The sequence below is a fragment of the Rhipicephalus sanguineus genome, chromosome 3 (assembly GCF_013339695.2).
Source record: "Rhipicephalus sanguineus isolate Rsan-2018 chromosome 3, BIME_Rsan_1.4, whole genome shotgun sequence".
Lineage (NCBI taxonomy): Eukaryota > Metazoa > Arthropoda > Arachnida > Ixodida > Ixodidae > Rhipicephalus > Rhipicephalus sanguineus.
This window is the reverse complement of record NC_051178.1, coordinates 213729639-213753859: the sequence shown is the minus strand read 5'-3', so window position 1 is coordinate 213753859 and position 24221 is coordinate 213729639. Positions and strand designations below refer to the sequence as shown.

Here is a 24221-nt window from a genome sequence, read left to right as displayed (position 1 = left end):
TTGTTAACAATTGTCCTTCTTCCATTACTGAGGTCACGTATGGTGTACCACAGGGGAGCGTCCTGGGGCCTCTACTTTTTCTAATATTTATTAATGACTTACCCTCAGACATTTCCTCTTGCATACGACTATTTGCCGACGATTGCGTTGTTTTACAGAGCAGTTAATTCCACTAGCAATCACAATACCTTGCAACACGACATTCGCGCTATTACCGACTGGTGCACCAAATAGAAAATGTCTCTGAACCCTTCTAAGTGTAAAATTATATCGTTCTCACGCAATCGCACTATGTAGTTACATAATTACATACAGATTAAATAATACGACCTTGTCACGTACCAGTAACTACAAATACCTTGGCGTGAGCTTCACTACTAACTTCTCTTGGTCTTCGCACATTACCAATATTTACGCTACTGCATCGAAAACACTTGGCTTTCTGAGGCGCAACTTGCAAAATTCAACTACTAACGCTCGTAAATTAGCTTACCGGACGTTTGTACGCCCACAATTAAAATTTGCATGTGCTGTATGGTCACCATACCAAGAATATTTAATAACCACGCTTGAACGCATACAGAAATAGGGTTGCCCGGTATATCATTCGACATTTTGATCGGGACTCCAGTATAATACAGATTAAGCTCAATATTTCTCTACAGCACTTAGATATCCGTCGCAGGGTTGCTTTGCTTTGTCTGCTTCACAAATATGTCCATTCCGATAAGCCATGCATATTACCCCTCGAAACGCCCGCACGCACATCTTCAAGATTACATAATCATCTTAGCTTAAACGCATTTTCGGTAAAACTACTGCCTTCAATTTATCAGCTGTACCTCGTGCCATATGTCACTGGAATGATCTTCCTGATCAAATTGTCTCGATAAGTGATCATAAAATATTTCGAGAACCTCAAGGATTTATTTTACCGTTCTGCTTGTTCACCATGTGTTTTTTTTAAATGTATTTTCGATCTGTCTCCATTGTATTTCACCTGTTGTTGTAACAATGCCCCCGCTTACTCAATGCCCGACAGGGCCTGTAAGGTTTTTTCTAAATAAAACAAAACGGAGGAAATGATCCAATACGCTGGATCAGCATGCACGAAATTTCCGGGCTTTCCTCCTTGCACCACGAAAGCGAAATTTACGCTCATCGACTCGGGAGATTCCCCATTCACACGCATCAGGGCGTGTGCACTCACCTCGTGATCTCCTCTAGCAGCTTGCACGGATCCGGCGTGTAGAACTTGACGCCGAAGTAAAATGTGAACGTCTGCATGCCTGCGGCAAGAAAGACGATATCAGATATATCCGCACTTCAGTACGCACACTGCCATGCGGAAATGTGCTCATCAGAGACTCGTGCACAAGGAAGGCCCCCAACAAAGTATTTTGTCGCCCACCGTCTTTTCTTGATTTCTTTCGCCCCTGTGATATCATGAGGCTGTTCCGATTTACCTATTTTATTAGTCCATTTAATGTATCCTCAGAACTGAAGCATTATATACAGAGGTGAGTTAATGTACATCGCAGGACGAAAGCAGCGATACCCATGTAACTAGCTCGACACCATCATTATGCCAGCAAATCTTCAAATGTCACAATCTCCATTCTCTTTTTCAACCATTCCTCACACACATTCCTCCGAGGTCCCCAAACCCTGTCTCGCGCACCAGCTTGTCGAGTCCCGCCAAAATTAGGCCAATGGGCCGCCACCGTGCTAAACCTTCGAGGGGCGGTGTGGCGCAAATAAGTGACGCATGTCATTATCTCGATAGGCTCACTCAACGCTTCGCGTTTAGAGGACGGAGACCACGAAAACCGCTTCGGTCCCTGAAACAGAAATATTCCCTGAAGGTAGGATGATTTGGTAAAGAAATTCAATTTTGGGATTTTGCAATCACCTGACAGAGAATTTCTTTATCTTTCAGAAGATACATCACATTTGGCCACTCGCGGTTTGAAAAATAATGTTTGGTCCTTTTTCTTTGACACGTTGATAGGAAATGCGCGTGTACCCGTACGTAATTTCTGCGTTTTTCTCAGAACATTTTTGGAGACTGTGTACTTTTTTTCTGGAAATAACGGGCGTACGCAAACAAACATTCTCACATGTGTTAAATAGTGACCCTTACGTAACTGGAACCAGAACCAGTAGCCCAGGTGTGTCTGTATTTTTTTATAAGAAGAGCCATTCGTAAGTGGCAATTTTGATACAATGACAAACGTAAGAAATCGTAACAAATCTATTTTTTTTGTATGCTCACAATTTTATTTCCACTTCTTAAAGCGTTATAGCTACCTTTGTGCAAAATTGCAATGCCCTGCAAACAGCAGATCTTAACAAAAAATGCACATATGTAGACATAGGCGTGCGCAGGGTTCCCCATCAGGGGGGGCGAGGGTTCGTCGCAGCGCCCCCCCCCACACTTACTAAGTCGATGTACGAGGCATATTTTGCGCCCCCCTCCCTTTTAGGTGACAAGGGGGGGCAGCCGCCCCGCTGCACCCCCCGTCCGCAAGCCTATGTATGTAGAAAAAGAAAGAAAGCAAGAATAAGACACTAAATGCAATTTAAAACTAATTTTGAGCTCCAATACAACCTGCGTGTACCTATTTAAAATGCCTTGCAATTTTTTTAGCCATAGCTTTTACTACCGCTGCTGTACAGCCAAATTTTCAAACTCAAGTCTTTAAACCATCGTTTTGTTGAGTTACATGGGATTGGATCCAAAGGAGTTAGCTGCCAGCCTAATTACTTTGTATAACATTCAAATATGTTGATATCGCGTTCATTGCATCGCCCTTGCTGCGAAACTGTGATTTTTGTTTTGCACTGTGGGTACAACGCATTCGTGTAGTTTACATATATATTATGCAGTTATGAGACTCGCCTTCGGAGCGTGAGGGGCCGTGAGAGCCTTTTGCCAATTGATTTCTTTATCGCCGCGATCGTCTTATGTGGCAGACGGACATTTTTCTCGTTGATTTGAAATGCCCATTTGATATGTCTCTTATTCGTTCACGCCTTATCGTCTCGAGTAACCCCGATATCACGGTGATAGGCGTGCGCATGGGGGGTGGGGGGGTGGGGAGGCGCCGCCCCCTTTGTCACATAAGAGGAGGGGGGCGCGAAGTCTGCCCCATACGTTGACTTAATATGGAGGGAGGGCGCTGCGATGAACCTTCGCCCCCCCCCCCCCCCCCCCTCTTCTGAAGGGGAACCCTGCGCACGCCTATGGTGATAGTAAAGAATGGCCAACTGAAAAAATGAATAAAGGGGAAAGAAAGCCAGAACCAAAATACAAATTATGGCCGCGATTTATCTTAGTTGATAAAGAGTCTGTTGGTTTTTTATACCATTGAGCCACTGGACATTCCTGATGACAACATGAACATATGCGAATATGCAAAACGTGTGAACGTCAGTGAACAAAAATTCTTTCCAACGGGGGAAATATAACCGTATACTAACGACAAAGTGCGGTCTTTTACGCTGCGACACTTTTTAACACGCGGTGTAGCGACAAATTCTGTTCAATGTAAATGCACTGTTACCGATGGTCCGTACGTTCCATTGTTGAAACAGACCGTTTCAGATCGTCTCTTGAAGCATCTCGCAGACAGAGTGCATGCGCCTTGAGCACGTACGCATCCGGGACACAGAATAATGTGGTGCGCGTGTGCAGCACAGGACGATCAAGGGCGGTCATTCTTACGTTATTCACATGCGGAAATGACGGTGTCGCTTGAAGATCGCTGATGGTGGAAGCGGAGCTTGCAGAATCTGTTCAAGAGAATTGTGCCTGGTTTATGTTTGCTTACTTTAGGCCACACGTGCGACGGTATCGAAGCTTCCGCCTCAAAAACGACGTGTGGTGGCTACATATCGGCTATAGATAAGGAACACGTGGCACGACGCAGCTGCGCTCGGCTGGTCGTGCCTGCTATTCAGCGCTCTGGTGCGGTACACTACTGCAGTGCAACAATAAGTCGACGACAAAGGCGCGAGCCGATAAAGATCACAGCGTCGTTGGCACGGCGAGAAATGGCGTTTTCGTGATAACTGTCTGGTGCTGCGTTTGCCCTTTTGTAGCGTTAGCTACACTGGCCGAGCTGGAGCAGTTTCGCGTGGCGGTCCGAGAGCCGTGCTGCGCAAGCGCGAGGAGCAGTGACGTCACACGGCGCACAGATGGCGCACCGGAGCCGCCGTCGCTAGAGTTACTGTATATGCTACCTAAAGGTAGCATATACAGTAACTCTAGCCGTCGCTAAAGCACCTTGATCTAGGAAAGCAACGAAACTCTCCTCCGCGCTCGCGTTCCCTCCTCGATTCTCCCCGTCCGCCGCCGGCGCGCGCTGCGCACGGCGCCATTTGTCGCCGCGGCTCCCGCTGAGGGCCGCAGAATTCAATGTAGGCGCGTGATCTCTAAGGTCCCTAGATAAAACATGTTTGTTTTATCTAGGGACCTTAGTGATCTCGAGCCACTTGCTCGCCCCAGTGGTGTAGAAAACTGAAAAAATCACAGCATATCCACGGGGTGAATGATGATGAGTGGGGCGAAGCTACGGAGGGAATCATCTGTAAACCGTGAAACTCTTCCGTGAAATGCGCCCAGTACATAATATAAAGAGTGTGAAACATCGTGTATATATTAAACATCAAACTTTTATTGTACTGTTGGTTTACGTGGTCCCTTCATTATCACTTGTGATCGGTGAAATGCAAGGAAGAAGTCCGCTCCCGAGCGAAAGAGCGCCAAGAGCGACCGCATTCCCCGCTCGCCCTGTGCGAATTAAAGGCAAGGCTAGAGGGAAGACAGGACGCGCGTTCCACGACGCGAGGTCGGTAGCACGCCCAACGAAAGCCAACGGAACGCGATCGTGCAAGTGCTCCGGCTTCGCATCGCCTCATGGTTCCATTTAGCGTCCCAAAACCAAACATATTGCTCAAGGTGTGCCTTGCGTTTTTCGTAGAAATAATTTCTTTATCATGTATATTAAGACGAAAAGTTGAAAGCTCACTAGAGTGTATCGCCCGCAAAGTATGTCTTTTAGTGTGATTTAACTCTCGTACGGCAGGGTCCTCGCGCCGTTGCCGGTCCACCTCGCCCGTTGACGATCGGGCGAGGTGGACTACTACTACTACTACACTTTAAGAAAAACATCTGGCGTTCTTTCGTTCTGCTTTTACAAAACATCTGGCGTCTTTCGATGGTTTATTTCATCAATCAACGGCGTTTTGAACAAAATTTTTATTGTTTAATCACGCACAGGAGAAATCTCACCAGGCACTACCTTGGAGGTAAACAATGGCTGCTAATGGCAATGAGAGACAGAAGAAGTCGGCTTTTAGCTAACACTTACACTTCTACTTCTACTAACGTTTCCTACTGGAACATGCCAATGGCTGCTAATGGGGAATGAGAGACAGAAGAATTCGGCTTTTAGTTAACGCGCACGCTGCGAATTTTTTTTTGTTCAACAACGCACAGGAGAAATCTCCCACCGGCACCACCTTGGAGGTCAAAGCGTAAGACTTTTTACTCACTACTACGACCACGACGACTACGAGGGACGAACGGGTGCCGCCTTAAGGAGCTTCGCCCCTAAAAAACATGGTTGATCCCTCCGTCATAGGAATCGGAATAACACGAAAGTAAAGCGTGCCCTTACAGAAGTAACTGAATGTTTACTGTAAATTGATACAAGAGAGTTGACACAATGTATATTGATGTCTGGCAGCTATAGCACCGTTTAACGTGGATGTACCCACTTTGATCATTGGTGGTACATCTCCATCCCGACGACGAACGTCCATGCTAAATGATTAAACAAACCCTTGTGGTAGCTGTAGTAGTTAACGGTGAAAGCGTAATCAGAGAACGAGGTGTGATTCAGAAGAGCGTCGCATATTGGACGCAGAACTTGGTCGCCATACCGCGGCATGTTAAAATGTGATTGAACACCACGGCCAGACTAGACGGAAACGCAAAGCGCGTCGTGCCGCCCCCCGGCCGCGATTTTTCTCGGGGCGAGCGCGTGAGCGGGGAACGCGTTGTTACAGCCACGTTATGGTGGCTAGATAGCCACGTGAGGCAGGCGCGCGTCGCAGAGCTATTTTTGGTTTGGATTAGCGTGATGCTATGAACGAGACCGACGCTCTTACGACGCTTGCGCTAAGGTCGCCACCTCGCGGTGTGTTAAGGCATTGACAAAATTGAACTTATATTGAAAACGCGCCGAATGGGACGGACGTGTAACGCGTTGCAGGTGCTAATCGCGGAGGTCATAGTAATGACGAATTACTTTACCTTACCGCTCCCAGAGGTCAACGCCACGCCGCCGACCAGGAGAGTGGTAGATTAAAAGGCGCGTCTGTAAAGCCTCCGGAGTCTGTGACTGTGGCGCAGTGGATAGCGTGCCCGGCATCTGTTGTTGCGGACCGAGCGGTCGTGGGTTCGATGCCCGTTGTCGGAACTTATTTAGGGGCGAAGCTCCTTAAAGCGACACCCGTTCATCCCTCGTAGTCGTAGTGCGTAACCAGTCGTAACGCTAGTACCAGATCTTGACCTCCAAGGTGGTGCCGGTGGGAGATTTTTCCTGTGCGTTGTTGAACAATAAAAAATTCGCAGCGTGCGCGTTAACTAAAAGCCGAATTCTTCTGTCTCTCATTCCCCATTAGCAGCCATTGGCATGTTCCAGTAGGAAACGTTAGTAGAAGTGTAAGTGTTAGCTAAAAGCCGACTTCTGTCTCTCATTCCCATTGGCAGCCATTGTTTACCTCCAAGGTAGTGCCTGGTGAGATTTCTCCTGTGCGTGATTAAACAATAAAAATTTTGTTCAAAACGCCGTTCATTGATGAAATAAACCAACGAAAGACGCCAGATGTTTTCTAAAAGCAAAACGAAAGAACGCCAGATGTTTCTAAAGCAAAACGAAAAGACGCCAGCTGCTTAACGAAAGACGCCAGATGTTTTCTAAAGCAATGGTTTTCTAAACAATGAAAATTCACAGCGTACATGTAAAATTAAAGTGAGCTGCAAGTCGTCATAACTCTCACCGAACCTTTAGTATAAACGCGCCCGATCTCACGTCGGTGATGATGTACTGGGCAGAATTCACGGAAGATTCACGGTTTACCGATGAACCTCCGCAGCTTCGCCCACTCATCATCATTCACTCCGTGGATATGCTGTGAATTTTTCTTTGCCATCCGATCGTGTGTGTTTTTTCGACATCATTTCCGTGACGGAAATACGTCACTGAAGTCTTGGTGGACCCCGGCATAAAACACTTTCGTGTTAAAATGGCGATAACAACATTGAGAACACCGAAATCAACGTTTATTAAAATATTAGTTTCTTCCGAAAGCCGTGTAAATGGTGCATGCTAATTTAAAAGTAGCTTTATGGAGCGTTCCACCATGCAGACGTTTTTTTTTCTGTCACGTGATAACGTGCTTTACATTTGCATCTGATATATATCTTAAAGCAAATAGGCGCACTATGGGAACAAGGACAAAAGGGAGGAACCGACGACACAAAGCGCACACTCGCAACTGAAGGTTTATTGAAAGAGTACACATAAATACGTTACAAAAAAAGGGGCACGTGGTGCAATTTTCCTCGCCGAAACAAAACAAAACGAGATGAGTATCCCCTTAACAGATCATGAAGGCGCATGCGTCTATACACAAAGGAAGTTCGAAGAAAACCGGACTAAAGAAAATTCAAACTGCGTGGGGAGGAGGGGGGGGCGGAGGAGAGGGGAGGGCAGACAAGTTTAATGCAGTGTGTTGATCAAATATGAATATTCTATCTCTGTTATGGCGATAGAAGGGTGGCTGACGCATCTATCCCCGCATCTCTTTATGTGAAAAGCTTCAATTAGTTCGCGCGTGGTTTTATCTCGATGCCTAGATAGAACCATCGCGTCAACGAGAAAAGGTGAGCATCCGCACGTGGTGCAGTGCTGGGACAAGTGGGCACCCTCTCTTGACGCCACGGCTCTGTTGTGCTCCTGGAGGCGAATATTTAAGCAACGGCCAGTTTGGCCAACGTATACACGGCCACATGACAGTGGTATGAGGTACACGACACATGTTGCGCATTGAACAAAAGGCGAGGTGTGTTTAACCTGGCACTTCTTATTTTCTATGCACTTCGCTTTTGCTGCTATCCTTCTGTCTATTTTACCGCATACTTTATTGAGTTTATTTGGAGCCGAAAAAACAACTTGTACATCGAAACGATTAGCCACGTTTTTTAACTCGCAGTGATCCCGTACATACATAAAATGTCCCATGGTTTAAAAAACGTGGCTAATCGTTTCGATGTACAAGTTGTTTTTTCGGCTCCAAATAAACTCAATAAAGTATGCGGTAAAATAGACAGAAGGATAGCAGCAAAAGCGAAGTGCATAGAAAATAAGAAGTGCCAGGTTAAACACACCTCGCCTTTTGTTCAATGCGCAACATGTGTCGTGTACCTCATACCACTGTCATGTGGCCGTGTATACGTTGGCCAAACTGGCCGTTGCTTAAATATTCGCCTCCAGGAGCACAACAGAGCCGTGGCGTCAAGAGAGGGTGCCCACTTGTCCCAGCACTGCACCACGTGCGGATGCTCACCTTTTCTCGTTGACGCGATGGTTCTATCTAGGCATCGAGATAAAACCACGCGCGAACTAATTGAAGCTTTTCACATAAAGAGATGCGGGGATAGATGCGTCAGCCACCCTTCTATCGCCATAACAGAGATAGAATATTCATATTTGATCAACACACTGCATTAAACTTGTCCGCCCCCCCCTCCTCCCCACGCAGTTTGAATTTTCTTTAGTCCGGTTTTCTTCGAACTTCCTTTGTGTATAGACGCATGCGCCTTCATGATCTGTTAAGGGGATACTCATCTCGTTTTGTTTTGTTTCGGCGAGGAAAATTGCACCACGTGCCCCTTTTTTTGTAACGTATTTATGTGTACTCTTTCAATAAACCTTCAGTTGCGAGTGTGCGCTTTGTGTCGTCGGTTCCTCCCTTTTGTCCTTGTTCCCATAGTGCGCCTATTTGCTTTAAGATATGAACCGTTACCAACTAGCCCAAATGGCTGTTTTGCTGCATCTGATATAGTTTACCTTGCGTCATGTCCACCTGTATCTGGATTTTTTGTCTCTCTTTTCTGCGCGCATGTGCAACACCGGTACTTACAGCGTCGCATGTTGTAATGACTTCGTGGATAATACATTGCACATCCATGTGTTATCTTCACGTAAACGTAGGTTTGCGCGGTGGTCTCCAAACTGAACAAGACGCTTGCGCAGTGTCAGTACGATCAAGCGGCGCCAACAGCAACTCAACTACCACAATAACAGAAGCGCCGGAGAAAGATTTTTTCAGAATAGTATTTTAACGTTGGTGTCAAGGAAACTAGCACTCGGCTTACCTGTGAGAGGAAACATTCCGTACCCTGAGGGTAAGTAAACGCCTCTAGTGACGTGTTATTATAGTTCACACGAAAATGTCGTTACAATAGTAGCAGAGTTGCAATTTTTATTTTTATTAGGCAAAAAGATTACCAGAGCCATAATCAGAGTGCGATATCAGCGGGATATTTTATTTTCATGCACGCGGAACTCGTTGGTTCATACGTAACCAAAAAGAGCATCGTATCCTATTCGGCAACATAATCATTGCTGTGCATGAGTATGTTATGAAGTAGTAATGTTTCGAAAAAAGCCAATGTCAAGAAAGAAAACTGGTAACAGTATATCGCTGCGCAAATACACACCGTTTTACACGTCACACACAAGTTTCACTGAGACGACAAAAAGTGGACGGATGATATCTCGCTCTCTCAGCTAGTTCTTTACAAACAGCGGCTCTATTTTCTCGGAAGTGACACTGCAGGAGAGCTAGCATGTTTTCTTTTGAGCCGACCCACTTTTTGCAAAGAATATTTCATGCGCGCATTCGTGTAGTTGAGATTGGCTGCGCATTCACAGTCAAGCCACTAATTTTATGAGCTCTAGAATCCCATACAGCCCAAAAATCACTTTGAAAATAACAGTCTACATGCAGTGAGCATTCGTAGACGTGGTATGCCGTGGCGCAAACAAGCGTTGTTTCGAAGGTCTATTCAAAGTATACAGCTTAAAGGGACCGACAACTAGCCACAACGTGTGATTGGATCCTGGTAAAAATGAAAAAACAGTGAAATTTAGTGACAGATTCCGGCATCCTTTTCGCGTTGTGAGTAGGATTTATGTTTTCAAATCGTGTTTAAATGTAACAAAAACCGGTATGTCGCGCAGCCTAGCGGAACAGCCTTGAAGCTGAATTATGGAGTCGATCACTTTTTGCTGTCCTAGTCACGTAGTCTGATGCTGTCATGCGCGCCATAATTAGTCCTGAATATTAGAGTATGTATATTATTATCTATCCCCGTTCTGTTTTGTGCTGCTTACGAGGTAAAATGAGTTGCACGGTAAGAAGCGGCGCTGCCTTCGCGGTAGCCAGTGGAACATGTCGAGCCGCGGCGCATGCGCGCGGAGTGCACGCATGCGCAGCAAACCGGCGCGCACGAACACGAACCGCTCTCGCGCTCACTGTTTGCAGCATGGGTTGTCACTTGTGTTTACGACTTCATATTCACCACAGATAGAAAAATTATTACAGATGCAACGGGAACGACTTGGTCGACTTTCAGTAAACTCATTCTTTCCTTTTTGAAAGTGAAGCTCGCAGAGCCAGTCGCTGTTTTTTTTTTTTTTTCTCAGTAGCGATGCGAAAAGCATTCGTTTAGTGCGACCACACCACATAAGGTTGTCACTTTTAAGCACATACGCTTGTCCTCCAGCCTTCCGGGCTTAGCAAAGACAAAAAAAAAAAAAAAATCAAAGTTCATGTCACGTTGACTAACGAGACAATAATGTTCGGATTCATTCTAAAAAGACAGGGCGTGCAAACACGGACACAAGAAAGAAGTCAGGACACCACAAACGCCGACTAACAACTGAATAGATGCACAACGGCGAAGAAACGCGTCTGATAATGATTGAGGCATGGCATTTCGAGAATAGTGGCAGCGCATGCGTGAGCCAACCGTCGATTAACTTGCATAAATATGAAATCAAATGCCTTAACAGTTATCTTTCGCGTAGGCCCCCACGGATGCTGGATCGATAGGTTCGCTTATTGCATGGGCATGCGCAGATAAGTTTTCGTGCCTTCTTTCTTTTCCGCCGTTGTGCATCTATTCAGTTGTTACTCGGCGTTTGTGGTGTCCTGACTTCTTTCTTGTGTCCGTGTTTGCACGCCCTGTCTTATTAGAATGAATACTTACCAACCAGCTCAGCTCTCTGTTATTATAATGTTCGGATATGGTTGGCTGGGGTGCGTACTGCAATTTGTTGAATCGGCCCTTGCTAGGCAGCTTATGCTGATCAAATACGCGCTACGGTAACTTCAACTTTGGTACTATATCAGGCCTCAATCATTACTGGAAGATATGTTTAAAAGATTAAAAAAAAATACATCAGCATGAGCTGTGGTTATCAGCTCGCTTTCGGATACCCGTTCATCGCCATTGCATGGTCCGTCCGTTTCTGGCTCGCGAAACGATATTCTTTACTATGCACGAGTTCATGCACAAACTGGACGAGTTTTGGCGCTTATATATTTGTATTTCGGAACACTGTGAACGCTTCTCGTAATTGAGTGAGCGTGACGGAAAACGCGCAAACAACAGTAGGTAAGGCTAGGTAGCGTTAACAAACCTTGCATTCACTGCGAAGGTGGCGCACGGAGGATGTAGGCCGCATTGCGTACTTAGAGAATCAATTTATTTACTTGCGGAAGTACGCAAAAGCGCAAGTAAATCATGACTGTCAGCTCTGGCCAAGCTGCCACGATCTTTTGCGGACTGCAACAGTGTTCACGCACGTAGCGCGCAGAAATTACGCATACAGCAAGCATGAATGCGCATATTATGGACTGATAGAGAGAAACGCGTTAGCATATTTGACTGAGCATCACCACTTTTCGTCAGCGAACGCTTCAACCCACCGGGATCGAAGTGCTTCCATCGCTAAGCGCCTTGCCGATCCGACTCCTGACAATCGACTCTCGGTGTTGTGCGTCGCCGGGCTAGGAATTAAAGCTTATCCCTGGCTCTGTGCATTATGTGTGGCATTGCGGAACCGAACAATACTTTCGCTTGGATATTGAAACGTTTTCGACACTTGCGGAGCGCAGAATGACGACACAGAAACAGAAACCCCGTAGACTTACACACAGCGCACGGTCGACGATCCACACAAACGCTGGGGCGATGCTGCCACCTATAGGTCGATCTCGCCGCGAATAGTTACAGTACTGCAAGCACAAGCTGTGTAAGCTTTATATGCAATCTGTTCACTATCCAGAAGAACCATTCTGATGACGTTCGATCTTTTAGGACAACTATAGGCCTTCACTGCGCGGTCAAGTGCCTGTTGTTATGCTTTAAGGAGAGAATCGTTATGATCCTGGCTCATGAGCAGTTAGTTCCGTGCCCGAAATTAAATGCGAGCTCCATGCAGGAGCAATAAACACGGAACATATATTTGGTTTCACCTTGCTTGCCATGCACTAGCTGTAACACGCACCTTTGACTTGTCTGTGGATCTTCTTGTTGGGGTCGAGCCAATGCTGAAAAAAAAGAGAAAAAGACATATGCTTCGTCAGAATACGACCACCTGCCGAACGCACTCGTAAACAGCGGCTTTAAAACTACCGAGATTAGGGAGTTTTAGTATAGCGGAAAACAGCAAACGCAAGGATTTAGCGTTAGCGTTGTGTGCTCCAGACTGCCCATGCGCAGAATGTAAACGTAGACCGCAGAGTAGCCGCCCAACCCAGAGCTCTTACGTACGTATGCTGTTTACGGAATATAGTGTTGAACGCTAACGCACGCAAGGTATTCCGTACGTAAGGCAAGATGAACATATATATACTTGGTGAAAATTAAGCGCGATGGACGGGACAAAAGAATAGGACACACAGGACGAAGCGCTACTAACAACTGTGAACATTTATTGAAAACATCGCTGCAGCTAGCCAATGTGCGCATGTGCGCAAGGCTTCCGATGATCTGCACCAAAAACAAACAACAAACAACAGATCCAGGCGCGAGATACACCCCCGTGACAACACGTGGAAAATGAATTCACCAGAACGACCGAATGATAGGTGGCACGTGGATACCCAGTTGAATACCCATAACCGGGAAAGAACAAGCTAATAAGACTAAAAGCTAAGAAGAAGACATAACTAAAAGGATACCGAAAGGAAACGCGCTTAAAAGTGGCCATTATTGAAACGCACTTCTTTATTTAATAAAGCTACTGACGCGACACTCACGCACGTGTCGGGTCCACAACCTTCAATCTACGCGGCTTCCAAGATCTCACGTTCCAGTTTAGTATCTCCGCGACCTACTACTACCGCATTATTCAACCTTGGAAAACAACCGCAAACTTTAGTGTGCATAAAGCGAGGTTCGAACCATCTCCTGACTTTAAGAACCCAAGTAAACACGACCGCAGCATAATGGAATTTTGTACACGACCGAATCTGTACATTCGACATACTGATATTCATGTTTTGTGGTGCAGCGTTTACTTGTACGGGTGTTCGTCACGCGTTTGCATAGTTTAGCTAATTTGTACGGAGCGGAGAAAACAAGACCCACCCCATGCCTAGCAGCGACCTTTTTCAAGTTATGTGACAATTTGTGCACATATGGGACCAGGCCCGTAGCCGAGGGGGGGGGGGGGCGCTAGGGGCTCCCCCCCCCCGAAACTTTGGTGAAGTATGTGTTTTTACCAAAAATAAATAATACAAATGGGTCTTTTTCTCAAAAAGTCAAGGTTTTCAGCAAGTGCCCCCCCCCCCCCCCCAGAAAAAAATTCCTGGCTACGGACCTGTATGGGACCACCTCGTACGCACCCCTAATCGGAGGAACGCCTACATCTACTGCGTGCTCCTTGCGAAGCTGGTTTAGAAGCGTTTCTGCGACCGCTAGTAGGAGCGAATGGGGGCACGCTGCCTGTTGCAACGTGCGCTTTGGAGACTGAAGCTTTCCGCTAACTTGTGTGGGCAAGACTTTACAAGGGCTGACCTGAGACAACATTCTCCCCTTTTCATGACCTTGGAATGTGAGAAATGAAAGGGTAGTGCGGCTTTTTTCGTTCTTTGGCATGTAAGCCCAGCAGATGTGGTCATGGCGATTAAAGGATAGTCGAAGGTCTAAAAATTGAATGGAGTCCTCCTGTTGTACCTCGAACGTGAAATTCAGCGAGGAAGAACCCTTTTCAAACACTCCCACAATGGACGTAGCCAGTAGCAGTAAACGAGTCAGTGGAGCATCTAAAATGACTAAAAAATCATCCACGTATCTGAAGACATTAACTACGCCTAGATGGGCTTCGTCAAGTAAGCGCTTAAGGTGAAGGTCAAACTTAGCAAGAAAAATCTTGCAAAGGACTGGCACTACGCAGGAGCCCTGATTTTGTATGAATAGGTCGTTGTCAAAAGAAATAAAGGTAACGCTGAGGTAAAACCTTAGTAGCTCAGGGAACTGCTCTCTGTGCACGCCACAACCATTTTGAAAAGCCACCGCGCCGCGAGAGTCAATGAGCTCGCTCACCACCAGAAACAACTGGTCGTGTGGGACAGCCGCCGTTATGTGCTTGACGGTAGCTCAGTGCGGATAAACGCCCGCCAGCCATCGTCGCGGGCCGAAAAGTCATGGGTTCGACTCTTGCAACGGAACTTTTTCTTATATATTTTTTTCTTTGCCATCTGACGGCGTTCATTTTGCTGACGTATTTCCGTGACGGAAATACGTCATGAAAGTCTTGGTGGACCCCGGCATAAAGCACTTTCGTGTTAAAATAATGTCATCATATGTTGATTTATGTGTGTTATAGTAACTTATCCTAATTAAGTTGTAATTAAATATCAATTTATCCTGAAGCCATTCAGGCATAAATAGAATGAAAGTTTTGACAAAGTAGAATGAAACCTCAAGCTAGAAAGACAGTGCAAGTTCATTTTTGGTTATGTCCATTTTGAGCAAAGTATTATAATTTTCACATGGCTCGCAGGAAGCGGCACGTGGAACGACTCGTCGAACGTGGTAGTGTATTCGGTAATGTGATCATATGCAAAAGTACACTCTATGTCAAAATTGGGCAAAGTTGGACTAACTGCAGTCGTTTAAGCAACGAATAAACGGTTCGTCCAACAGGGAGTAAATGTGAGACCGTGCGTGTCGTGCGCAAACGCCCGGTAAGGAAGGGACCAACGGGAAGTGTAACGGCGCGCCGATCGCCTGCTGCCGCGCTGCACTTCTCGGCCCTGTCGGCTAGCATGATTATATATACGAGCAGGGTGTCTACCAATTAAATTTTTCCAAATTCCCTGTCTTTTCCAGGTTTTCCATGACCATTTCAAGCAAATTCCATGACCGGTACGTCTGCTTGGAAGAAACTGCGCACTGGAAACAAACTCTTCAGTGGTAACAAAAAATTATGCGGCGCTCATATAAAATACAAACCATGCTGCTTTATCGCATTCCCTTGGCTGAAAGCATCCTTTACAATGAATAAAATATTAAAAGGCACTATAGTTGTCCATCGACAAACAGAAAAGCTTGTTTATTTGTATCGGCAATGCCTTCACTGTTTCAAAGGTTCAATCTCTTGCCGCAGCATGGAGACCTGAAGCTGTGCGTCTTCCATCAGTTTTTGCTTCTTTGAGCTCTTTCACAAGAGCTCTTTCAGCTCTTTCACAAGAGTCGCAGTCCTCTTATTTTTTTTTATTTCAGCATCCAATACGTCCAACCGTTCCTTCTTTTTCCTCTCCAAGTCTTCTTTCCATCTGATGTTGGCACTTCGAACCATGTCTATCATCTTGTCTGTTAGGTCAACTTCTGCAACACCACTTGCTGCAGACACCTCATTGTACACCAACCTTTGTGCTACAAGTGACTCCTCCTTCATATTTTCCACAGGACATTCCTTGTTCACTGAAAATCCCCGCTCCACGGAAGAATTTCCCCGTGAAAGGCAAAGCACAATCTTCACAAACAGCAATAGCTCTTCATGAGAACTTGCAGTGTTCCACCCACAATATGCACCCTGATCGACATAAAGGCCGGAGACGGGCAAGAGTTCAAGCTCTAATGCGAGTCGTAGGTGACGGCACATCTAACGCACCAGTCCTTTACACTGACGTGGCCCGATATCTACAGAAACGGGCCATGTGTCTGGTCGTAGTGGACAATACGGATTCTGTAACGGTACAGGCTACGCTTAACACCCTGGACAGCGGCACGGCAGAGGAGGCTGCTATCGCCCTTGCTATCATACATGCTTCACAAATACCAGCACCGGACGAACCACCCGGACGAACTGAAAAACGTGCGGATGTTTGTCTGCGAAGCACTTTGCACCATACTAACAGCAGCTAGGTGTTTTTGGTTACAGCGTGAATGAAGACAGCACCGATGCCCATATTGCTGAGCGTAAATGTCTTCTTGCATGCTGCACACTGAGCCTTACTTGGGTCGTTCGGCACTGCTCTAATCCATGAGGCGTGCTCGGATATTTCTGCATTCACCAAATCAGGGTTAAATTAACACTTCTTTGCGGGAGGCATAGCAACTCACTACATGCTCACTGCATCGCAAGAAGAATGGACATATGGCTGCAGCCCAGGTAGCTTGAGATGTGGATTGGATTGGATCCAATCTGGATTACCATATTTACTCTACTACTGTTTTTGTATCCCAGACTAATTTAAACACCTGTAAACTACACTTTGCAGTAAAAAATAATTACAGCTCGCATATTCTGTGAACCTTGCCCTGTACTGATGGCACTTATAGCCTAACCAGAAGACCCCCAAGCTGAGCCGAGATCGCGGCCAAGACAAACATGCATAATTTTATGCGCGAGAGTAACGTTGTAGTCGGAAAGTGATCTATGTCCATGTGATCTGTAGAAGCACCAGCTATGCACCGCTTTTTTTTTTTTTACTATGATTCTGCTTAGCGGTTCTGTGTGGCTGAAGGAGTGACTTTTTAAGCTTTGATGAATGCTAATGAATATTTTCGTGAAGATCTCAAAGACTACAGTCAGTTTCCATGACCTGGCCAGATTTTTCAGAAATTCCCTGACTTTTCCAGGTTTTCAAGGTTGGTAGACACCCTGACGAGTTATATGGGCTGTACGCCAGAGTGAAAGCGAAGCACTATTACAACGAATAGAAGCTGTTATGGGAGTCAAATTCAACTCGCGCAGGCGCACACAGCGAGCAAGCGCGCTCACCCACGTTTCTTCCCTATAGAGCTGCCGGACCCAAACAAATGCAAGCCTTCTAGACCGGACACCGTGTATAACTCGCTTCAATGTGCCAAATTAGGAAGAACTACGAAGAACACCGCCAGCGCTAACAAAAGTAAGCTGTTCGTCAGGGGTTGCATTCCCGCAGAGTCACCGGCTACAACAACGAAGCGATCCGAAGTACTATCCGCCTCGTGCATCGGTATGGTGGCGCCACCGCTCGGCTCCCCTGGTGACTAGCGAGGAGAAAGGAAGATGTGCCCTCGCCCAACGCCCCATAGGATCCCATGCATTTTGATTGAAGTTTGCAATTCCGTGGCGCAGAAACAAACTAGCGCCATCTGTTGACAACACACCACACCGACGATGGAACACCTCTTCTTGCTTCCACCGCTCTGCAATGTCGTTAGTTAACCTCTCTCTGCTTTTTTATATTGTTTTTTCGTTAGCGTAGCAGCGCGCAGGGCTGTTCGCGGAGCGCTCAGAGGCTCAGACGAGCCGACGAGCTGCGAGTGCAGCGTTGCGCTGGTGGGACCCTTGCTGTGGTCGTGCATTGTCAATAGGTTTGGGCGTTTTTGCGGTTGTGTTTCAGTGCTCTCTAAATGTAGGACCGCGAGCTTTAATTCGTTTATTTTCGCGGTTAAACGCCGTTGCTTCTTCCGCCGCACGACGGAAATATCGTTGGCAGATAAGAAGGGTGCATCGCAGCGGAGCTCTTTTTGTTTCCCACGAAGTGCGCGCTGCATATGCGAGTCTCGCCCCGCACAGGCTGCCAAAGCTGCCTCTCCGGCCTAAAAGAAAGGAATAAATTTGATCACATTACGAAATACATCGTATAAAAATAATCTACCGGAGAGCAACAAAGAGAACGGCCGCTTACCTTGTTCGTTGCACAGCCCTGATCCACTGTCCTCTTCTGTCATTTTCGTACTTCCTCCAGGGGAATCGGCAGAATATCACCTTTGGCAGCTTTCCTGCGGTGTTTTTATAGCTGTTGTGGCACTCTCCAACACAACAATACACAGAAGTGGCCTTTTTCGACCGTTTATCACTGCGGTCCGCCATGGTGATTAACCTAGTTTGCAGTGGTGAACCGGTCAACCGTGAGCCGGCGCCACCGGCACATCTGTGTTTTGCCACTTTTGCCGTAGATGGCGCCACCTGTCCGTTTCAAAGCAGCAGCGCACGAGGCGGATAGGCTTCGCTACGTCTTCGGCACCAAGCCGCCCGGCAGCCGGTGTGAGTGCGTTGCCGGTGCAGGTGAAAGAAACGTTGCGTATAATTTGTTTCACAGACAATAATGTCTTCTGGAATAAAGTACAGGTCAAACTGTCTTTCTCTCCATGCGACAACCGTTGTCAAACATCTAGCATGAAGGGAGCGCCAATACGAATCAACGCGCGGCCGGCGGTGTACAGCGAGCGACTTACGAGCACGCCCTTACAAAAATATTTGGTAACATTAAGTTGACGGTCTAAAGACAATTGTTACTAGAACCTACCAACAATCAAAAGAGTGTCTACCAACTGTCTTTAGACGTCTGTACCAACAATCAATCAACGCTCTGGCTGCAATTGGCCACCAACTTTGAACAGACTCATGTTCATAGGTTGTCTGGTGACCTCGTAGTAACGCCCTATCAACGATGTTCAATAGACACCCTATCACTGTGAGCAAAATAAAGCCGAGATGGGAGTAAATGGACTAGTCCTCTAGCGCACGCCCCTATGGGGGTTTTATATACTCCGTCCAGGGGAGTAAAAAATTTACCCCCTTTAAGGACGGAGGTTTTGGATGGACTGAGGGGAGTATTTGTTTACATCCATAGGGGAGCTTTTCGCTGTGTGCCAGAGAATCTTTAATTAAATTAGCATCGAAACACGCAAACTCGGTCACACGTACACAAACATGCACACAACATTCGCACAGTAATACAACACTCACACTGACAACCGCTCGCCACCCGCTCTTCACAACCAAACTTTGGTCACCGAGTATATAGGCACCACATCTTCACCTCCAATGTAGCTCAGATGGGACACTTCTTTTCCGTGTAATTAAGCAACAAACATTCATGGCGTACGTGTAAATTTGCGGTGGGCTTATAGATACCACTGAGGCACACCTATCTTTTACTAAAAATCCGCCTAACATACAACGACTTTTTTTAATTAGCGAATTTTGCGGGAGTAAGAAGGAGGCCTTCAGACGGTCTACATAAAATAGTCTTTATACAAAAGTAAGAAGGAGGTCTTTAGACGGTCTACCTAAAATAGTCTTTATACAAAAGTAAGAAGCAGGCCTTCAGACGGTCTACATAAAATAGTCTTTATACAAAAGTAAGAAGGAGGTCTTTAGACGGTCTACATAAAATAGTCTTTATACAAAAGTAAGAAGCAGGTCTTTAGACGGTCTACATGAAATAGTCTTTATACAAAAGTAAGAATGAGGTCTTTAGACGGTCTATTGACAAATGTTACTAGATCGCAAATGTTACTAGACGGTCACCAATGTCAATAGATGGTTACTAGGTGGTCTACTCAATGTTACTAGCCATTTTTGTAAGGACGGTGGAAGAAACGTGCCTGCAAGCCTTCTCGTCGTTGTAGGTATAAGACCCGTAGCCAGGGGGGGAGGGGGCGCCCCCCCCCCCCGAAATTTTTGTGATACATGGTGTTTACCGAAAATAAATAAGGAAAATAGGCTTTTTTCTCAAATAGTCAAGGCTTTCAGCAAGTGCCCCCCCCCCCCCCCCCGAGAAAAATTCCTGGCTACGGGCCTGGTAGGTATACATATATCTACATCACTCCGTAAGACGCCGCGGACAGCGGTCATCTATTTTAGGGGCAAAGCTCCTTATGCCGTGGGTCTGTACATCCTCCGTTTGTAGCGTTGTAGTAGCCACCTCTAGCTCGTGAGAAGCGCGCGTTCTGGTATGCAGTAGAAGAAGAAGACGACGTTGACGAGTGAGACTCTCGTGCGTGTTCGCCTGTGTGGCATTCTTTCTTCTTTACTGCGCGCGTTCTGGTATGCAGTATAGAAGAAGAAGACGACGTTGACGAGTGACACTCTCGTGCGTGTTCGCCTGTGTAGCATTCTTTCTTCTTTACTACGTCTCGTGTTTTCAACGACACCCGAAGACAACATTTCAGAAGTAACGCGCCATGAGGCTCCCTCTTGGCACGCTTTCTCTTTAGCTCGGAGTCGCCAGATGGAAGACAATGCTGCGGAACGGAGGGCACGGAAGGCGGCGGCAGCGCGCGCTCGCAGACAGAATCCTGAGGTGAGAGCCCGCGAGGCCGAAGCTGCACGTCGACGCCGCGAAGCAGATTCCGCCGTTCGAGCCCGCGAATCCGAAGCTGCTCGACAAGCTGCACGGCTGCGGCGAGAAGACCCCAGCGTTCGAGCCCGCGAGGCCGAAGCTGCTCGACAAGCTGCATGGCTGCGGCGCGAAGACCCCGCCGTTCGAGCCCGCGAGGCCGAAGCTGCACGGCTGCGGCGCGAATCGGATCTTCAATTTGTGAAGGACCGTGAAGCGGCGAGAAAACGCGCGTACCGGCAGGCAGAGCCCGAGGCTGTGCGAGCACGTGAAGTGGCTGCAAAACGCATCAGGCGGGCTCTGCCCGAAGGCGCCGACGCGCGCTTCCAGCGGGACTTTCTTGATAACAGTTTCGGCCATAGTTGCGGTGTGTGCAACAGATTGTGGTTCTGAAACAATCTAGTCACAATATCTTCCATCAAGAAGGACCACGCTCGCGCCAATGCCATCGCCGTGCTGCAGCGCGAGTTCGCTTCGCCCCACTCATCATCATTCACCACGTGGATATGCTATGATTTTTTAATTTGTGTGTAAAATAACGACGACGAAAATTGCACAGGAGACGCATCTTGTGATCGCCAGCGGTCGTTTAACTCATAGCCGTGCTCCTCGTAAAGGCCTAGCGACGTTATCGGCAAGAAGCCGGCATCGGCGGGGCGCCTCACTGCTTCGCCGGCGTTCCTGCATAAGTGCCGCTTCTATGTTTGTGTGTGCATAGGTGCATTTTATTGTGCACCAGCATTTCTAACGCTGGTTCGGCCAACACAATAGAGCGCCAGCCAGTGGCGGATCCAGAGGGGGGGCGGTAGGGGCGATCGCCCCCCCCCCAAAGCATGTGTCAGTCCTCCCCCCCGCCTGCCTGCAGTGCCTGTCTCTCCTCCTCCCTACCCTACCCCCCCCCCGCTCAGATGAAGGAACCGCCCCCCCCCAAAGTTGGCACCTGGATCCGCCCCTGGCGCCAGCTGATAATTCGAATTCGCTGACCGAAAGGGCGTAAACATCCGGCGAGTTCATATTAAAAGATCGGTGTGTTGCGGTGCTACCAATGAGCCCACGTAAGTTTACACGTACGCTGCGAATGTTTATTGTTTTATTACGCCGAACAAAAGTCTGCGACCGGCGCTACATGGGAGGTCAAGATACTGTGCCGATGGTTGGTTTTCGGCTGTGTAACGCGGTCGGTCGGTGTGTGTGGTGTTTTACATTGCAATGGTTGTGTGTGGTTGTATCTTTGTGCACGTGCCACAAATACTGCATCATTCAATGCATATTCATTTGGAAATACCAAGAATCACGCCGACATAGCGAACAATCGCCATCCTTTTCTTTCTCGGTTAGTCCAGATGGTTCAACTATTAGTCCCTCTGGAGCATTCTACGAGGACCAACATTTAAACCAACTGGAGTAAGTGCTAGAGTGTAAAAGTTGAACCCCTGTAGTTACTCCCGCAGTTGGTCCAAAAATGGTTATAAATCTGCGGCAGCCCATTTAGTCCCCTGACGGACCAATGCCATACCCCATTTTAGTAATTTTCGGCTTAGAGTGTATACTGAAAAATGAAGTTAAATGAAGACAAATTTATTATGCAGGAGGTTCAATTCATTCAAAGCTCGATATATCTCGCTCTTTCTTAGCCCCTAGTTGATACAAATAGCAAAAACAAGTGGTGTACATAATTATGTACGTCGCGTGTCAAAGGGTTAAGCATCAGAAGAACGTGTTGTTGGGCGAGTTGGTGCTTGCTGAGTAATGCAGCGCTAAAAAACACACACCACAAAGTAAGGAACACAAACCGACGGGACAGGCGCTACTCACAACTTTAATGAAGACTGCAAGATTGTGGCACATATATAAGCATCCTAATGCGCAAACGCAACATCACAAACTATAGGGGGCGTATCATATGAAAGATTTGAAAAAATTATGTTCCGCATTGTACAGAAAGACCGACGTCTGACTGCACGCAATCATCATTCTTCTCTTTGATATAGAAAGCCTCGAGAAGTTCACGCGCTGTTTTTTTTTTTTCAGCGTGTGAACTGAGTTAAGCATCGTAAGGCTGTGAGCGTGTTATCGAACAAACCGTCGCAGAAGTAACGCGCAGAAATGGCGCAGACACCAGCAAAATAGCGATATTTTATGCAGCGCCACGCAGAACCTTCCCTTTCATTCAAATAGTACACAAGTACCTCGACACCTCCGCTGTCACTCCCCCTGAGGAAGGAATCGAGTTGATTCCGAGACGTCGGGAATTAAACCCATTTTTAAGGGGCGAAGCTCTTTAGGGTGTGGGTCGTTCCCTCCTCTGTAGTAGTAGTATCTATGTAGCCAGCTCTAGTTTAATGAATTGCTCACTAGATGGCGTTTCATGTATTTCTTAGAGCTCTAGTTAAATGATTTGCTCACTAGATGGCGTTTCATGTATTTCTTAATTGCTGTTTAAAGACGACAGATGGCGCTTGTATAATGCGAATGGCGCATGTCATTGGATGCCTGCGATCGTAAAAGGCGTTCGCTCTTGGCGCGCTTTCTCTTTCGCTCGGGAGCGGACACTTTCCCTGCAGTTCACCGATCACAAAGCGGTGATCATGAAGGGACCACGTAAACCAACAGTACAATAAAAGTTTGATGTTTAATATATACACGGTGTTTTACACTCTTTATATGATGTACTGGGCCAATTTCACGGAAGAGTTTCACGGTTTACCGATGATTCCCTCCGGAGCTTCGCCCCACTCATCATCATTCACCCCGTGGATATGCTGTGATTATTTTGGTTGGAGCCTTTTGAAAGTATCAAGTCTTAACACAGCGGTAGTATGACGTCATAGGAGTCGTTTCTGCTCCGGGCACGTCCCTCAAGGCATCGCGCGCGCTTCCGTGATGTATAATTACGAGTAATCTTGAGAAAGCGAGGGTGCTCGCACATATTGCGGTACACGGCCAAAATACAGGTTAAGTTATTGACAGGCTGCACGCGCCTTCGGTCGCAGCATATGAGTGACGCGCAGAAGTATAGATTGCGTGGCTCAGCGTCTTCTGGAGTGGCACCGGCGGCACTGGCGCTCCCTCCCTGCAGCTGAATGCGCCGCGTCGCCATATTAAAGCGAAAGCTTTACTGGCCTATAGTCGAGCGAGTTTCGCTGTGTACCTCCGCGTGGGCACCGCGCGGGCCAGCGAGCTTCAGTTCAGCCGTTGTGCCATGGTCGTGCGATGGAAGGAGCGAGGACGCTGGCCCATCTGTGCCGAAGTTGTCTGCGCTGTCGCAGCGGCGACATGCTGCGTCGCACCATCCTGCGGAATCTCGTTCGGCTACAAGCGCGCAAAGTGGCAGGCTGAAACAAGTGTCGAACAAGAACGAGCTAAATGTCGGCCGAAGGATGCAGAAAGACGACAGCGACGAGCTTCAGGGGCGGCAAAGGACGCCTCGCGTTCGACTGCGGCGACGGCTTCGGAAACTGACGAAACGACGGTAGTGAGTGCACACCGTACGGAACGTTCGACTG

At 47.2% G+C, this 24221-nt stretch overlaps 1 protein-coding gene across 1 annotated transcript in view; it reads right to left on the bottom strand.

Annotated features, from left to right (window-relative positions):
- The window catches only part of LOC119388270 (band 4.1-like protein 4), a 166064-nt gene that overhangs the window by 82839 nt on the left and 59004 nt on the right, over positions 1-24221 (bottom strand). The window contains exons 3-4 of the mRNA XM_037655949.2: positions 12654-12696; positions 1211-1289 (exon numbers count right to left, since the gene is read on the bottom strand). Coding sequence (XP_037511877.1) covers positions 1211-1289; positions 12654-12696 — 122 coding nt within the window. The remainder of the gene's footprint in view (positions 1-1210; positions 1290-12653; positions 12697-24221) is intronic.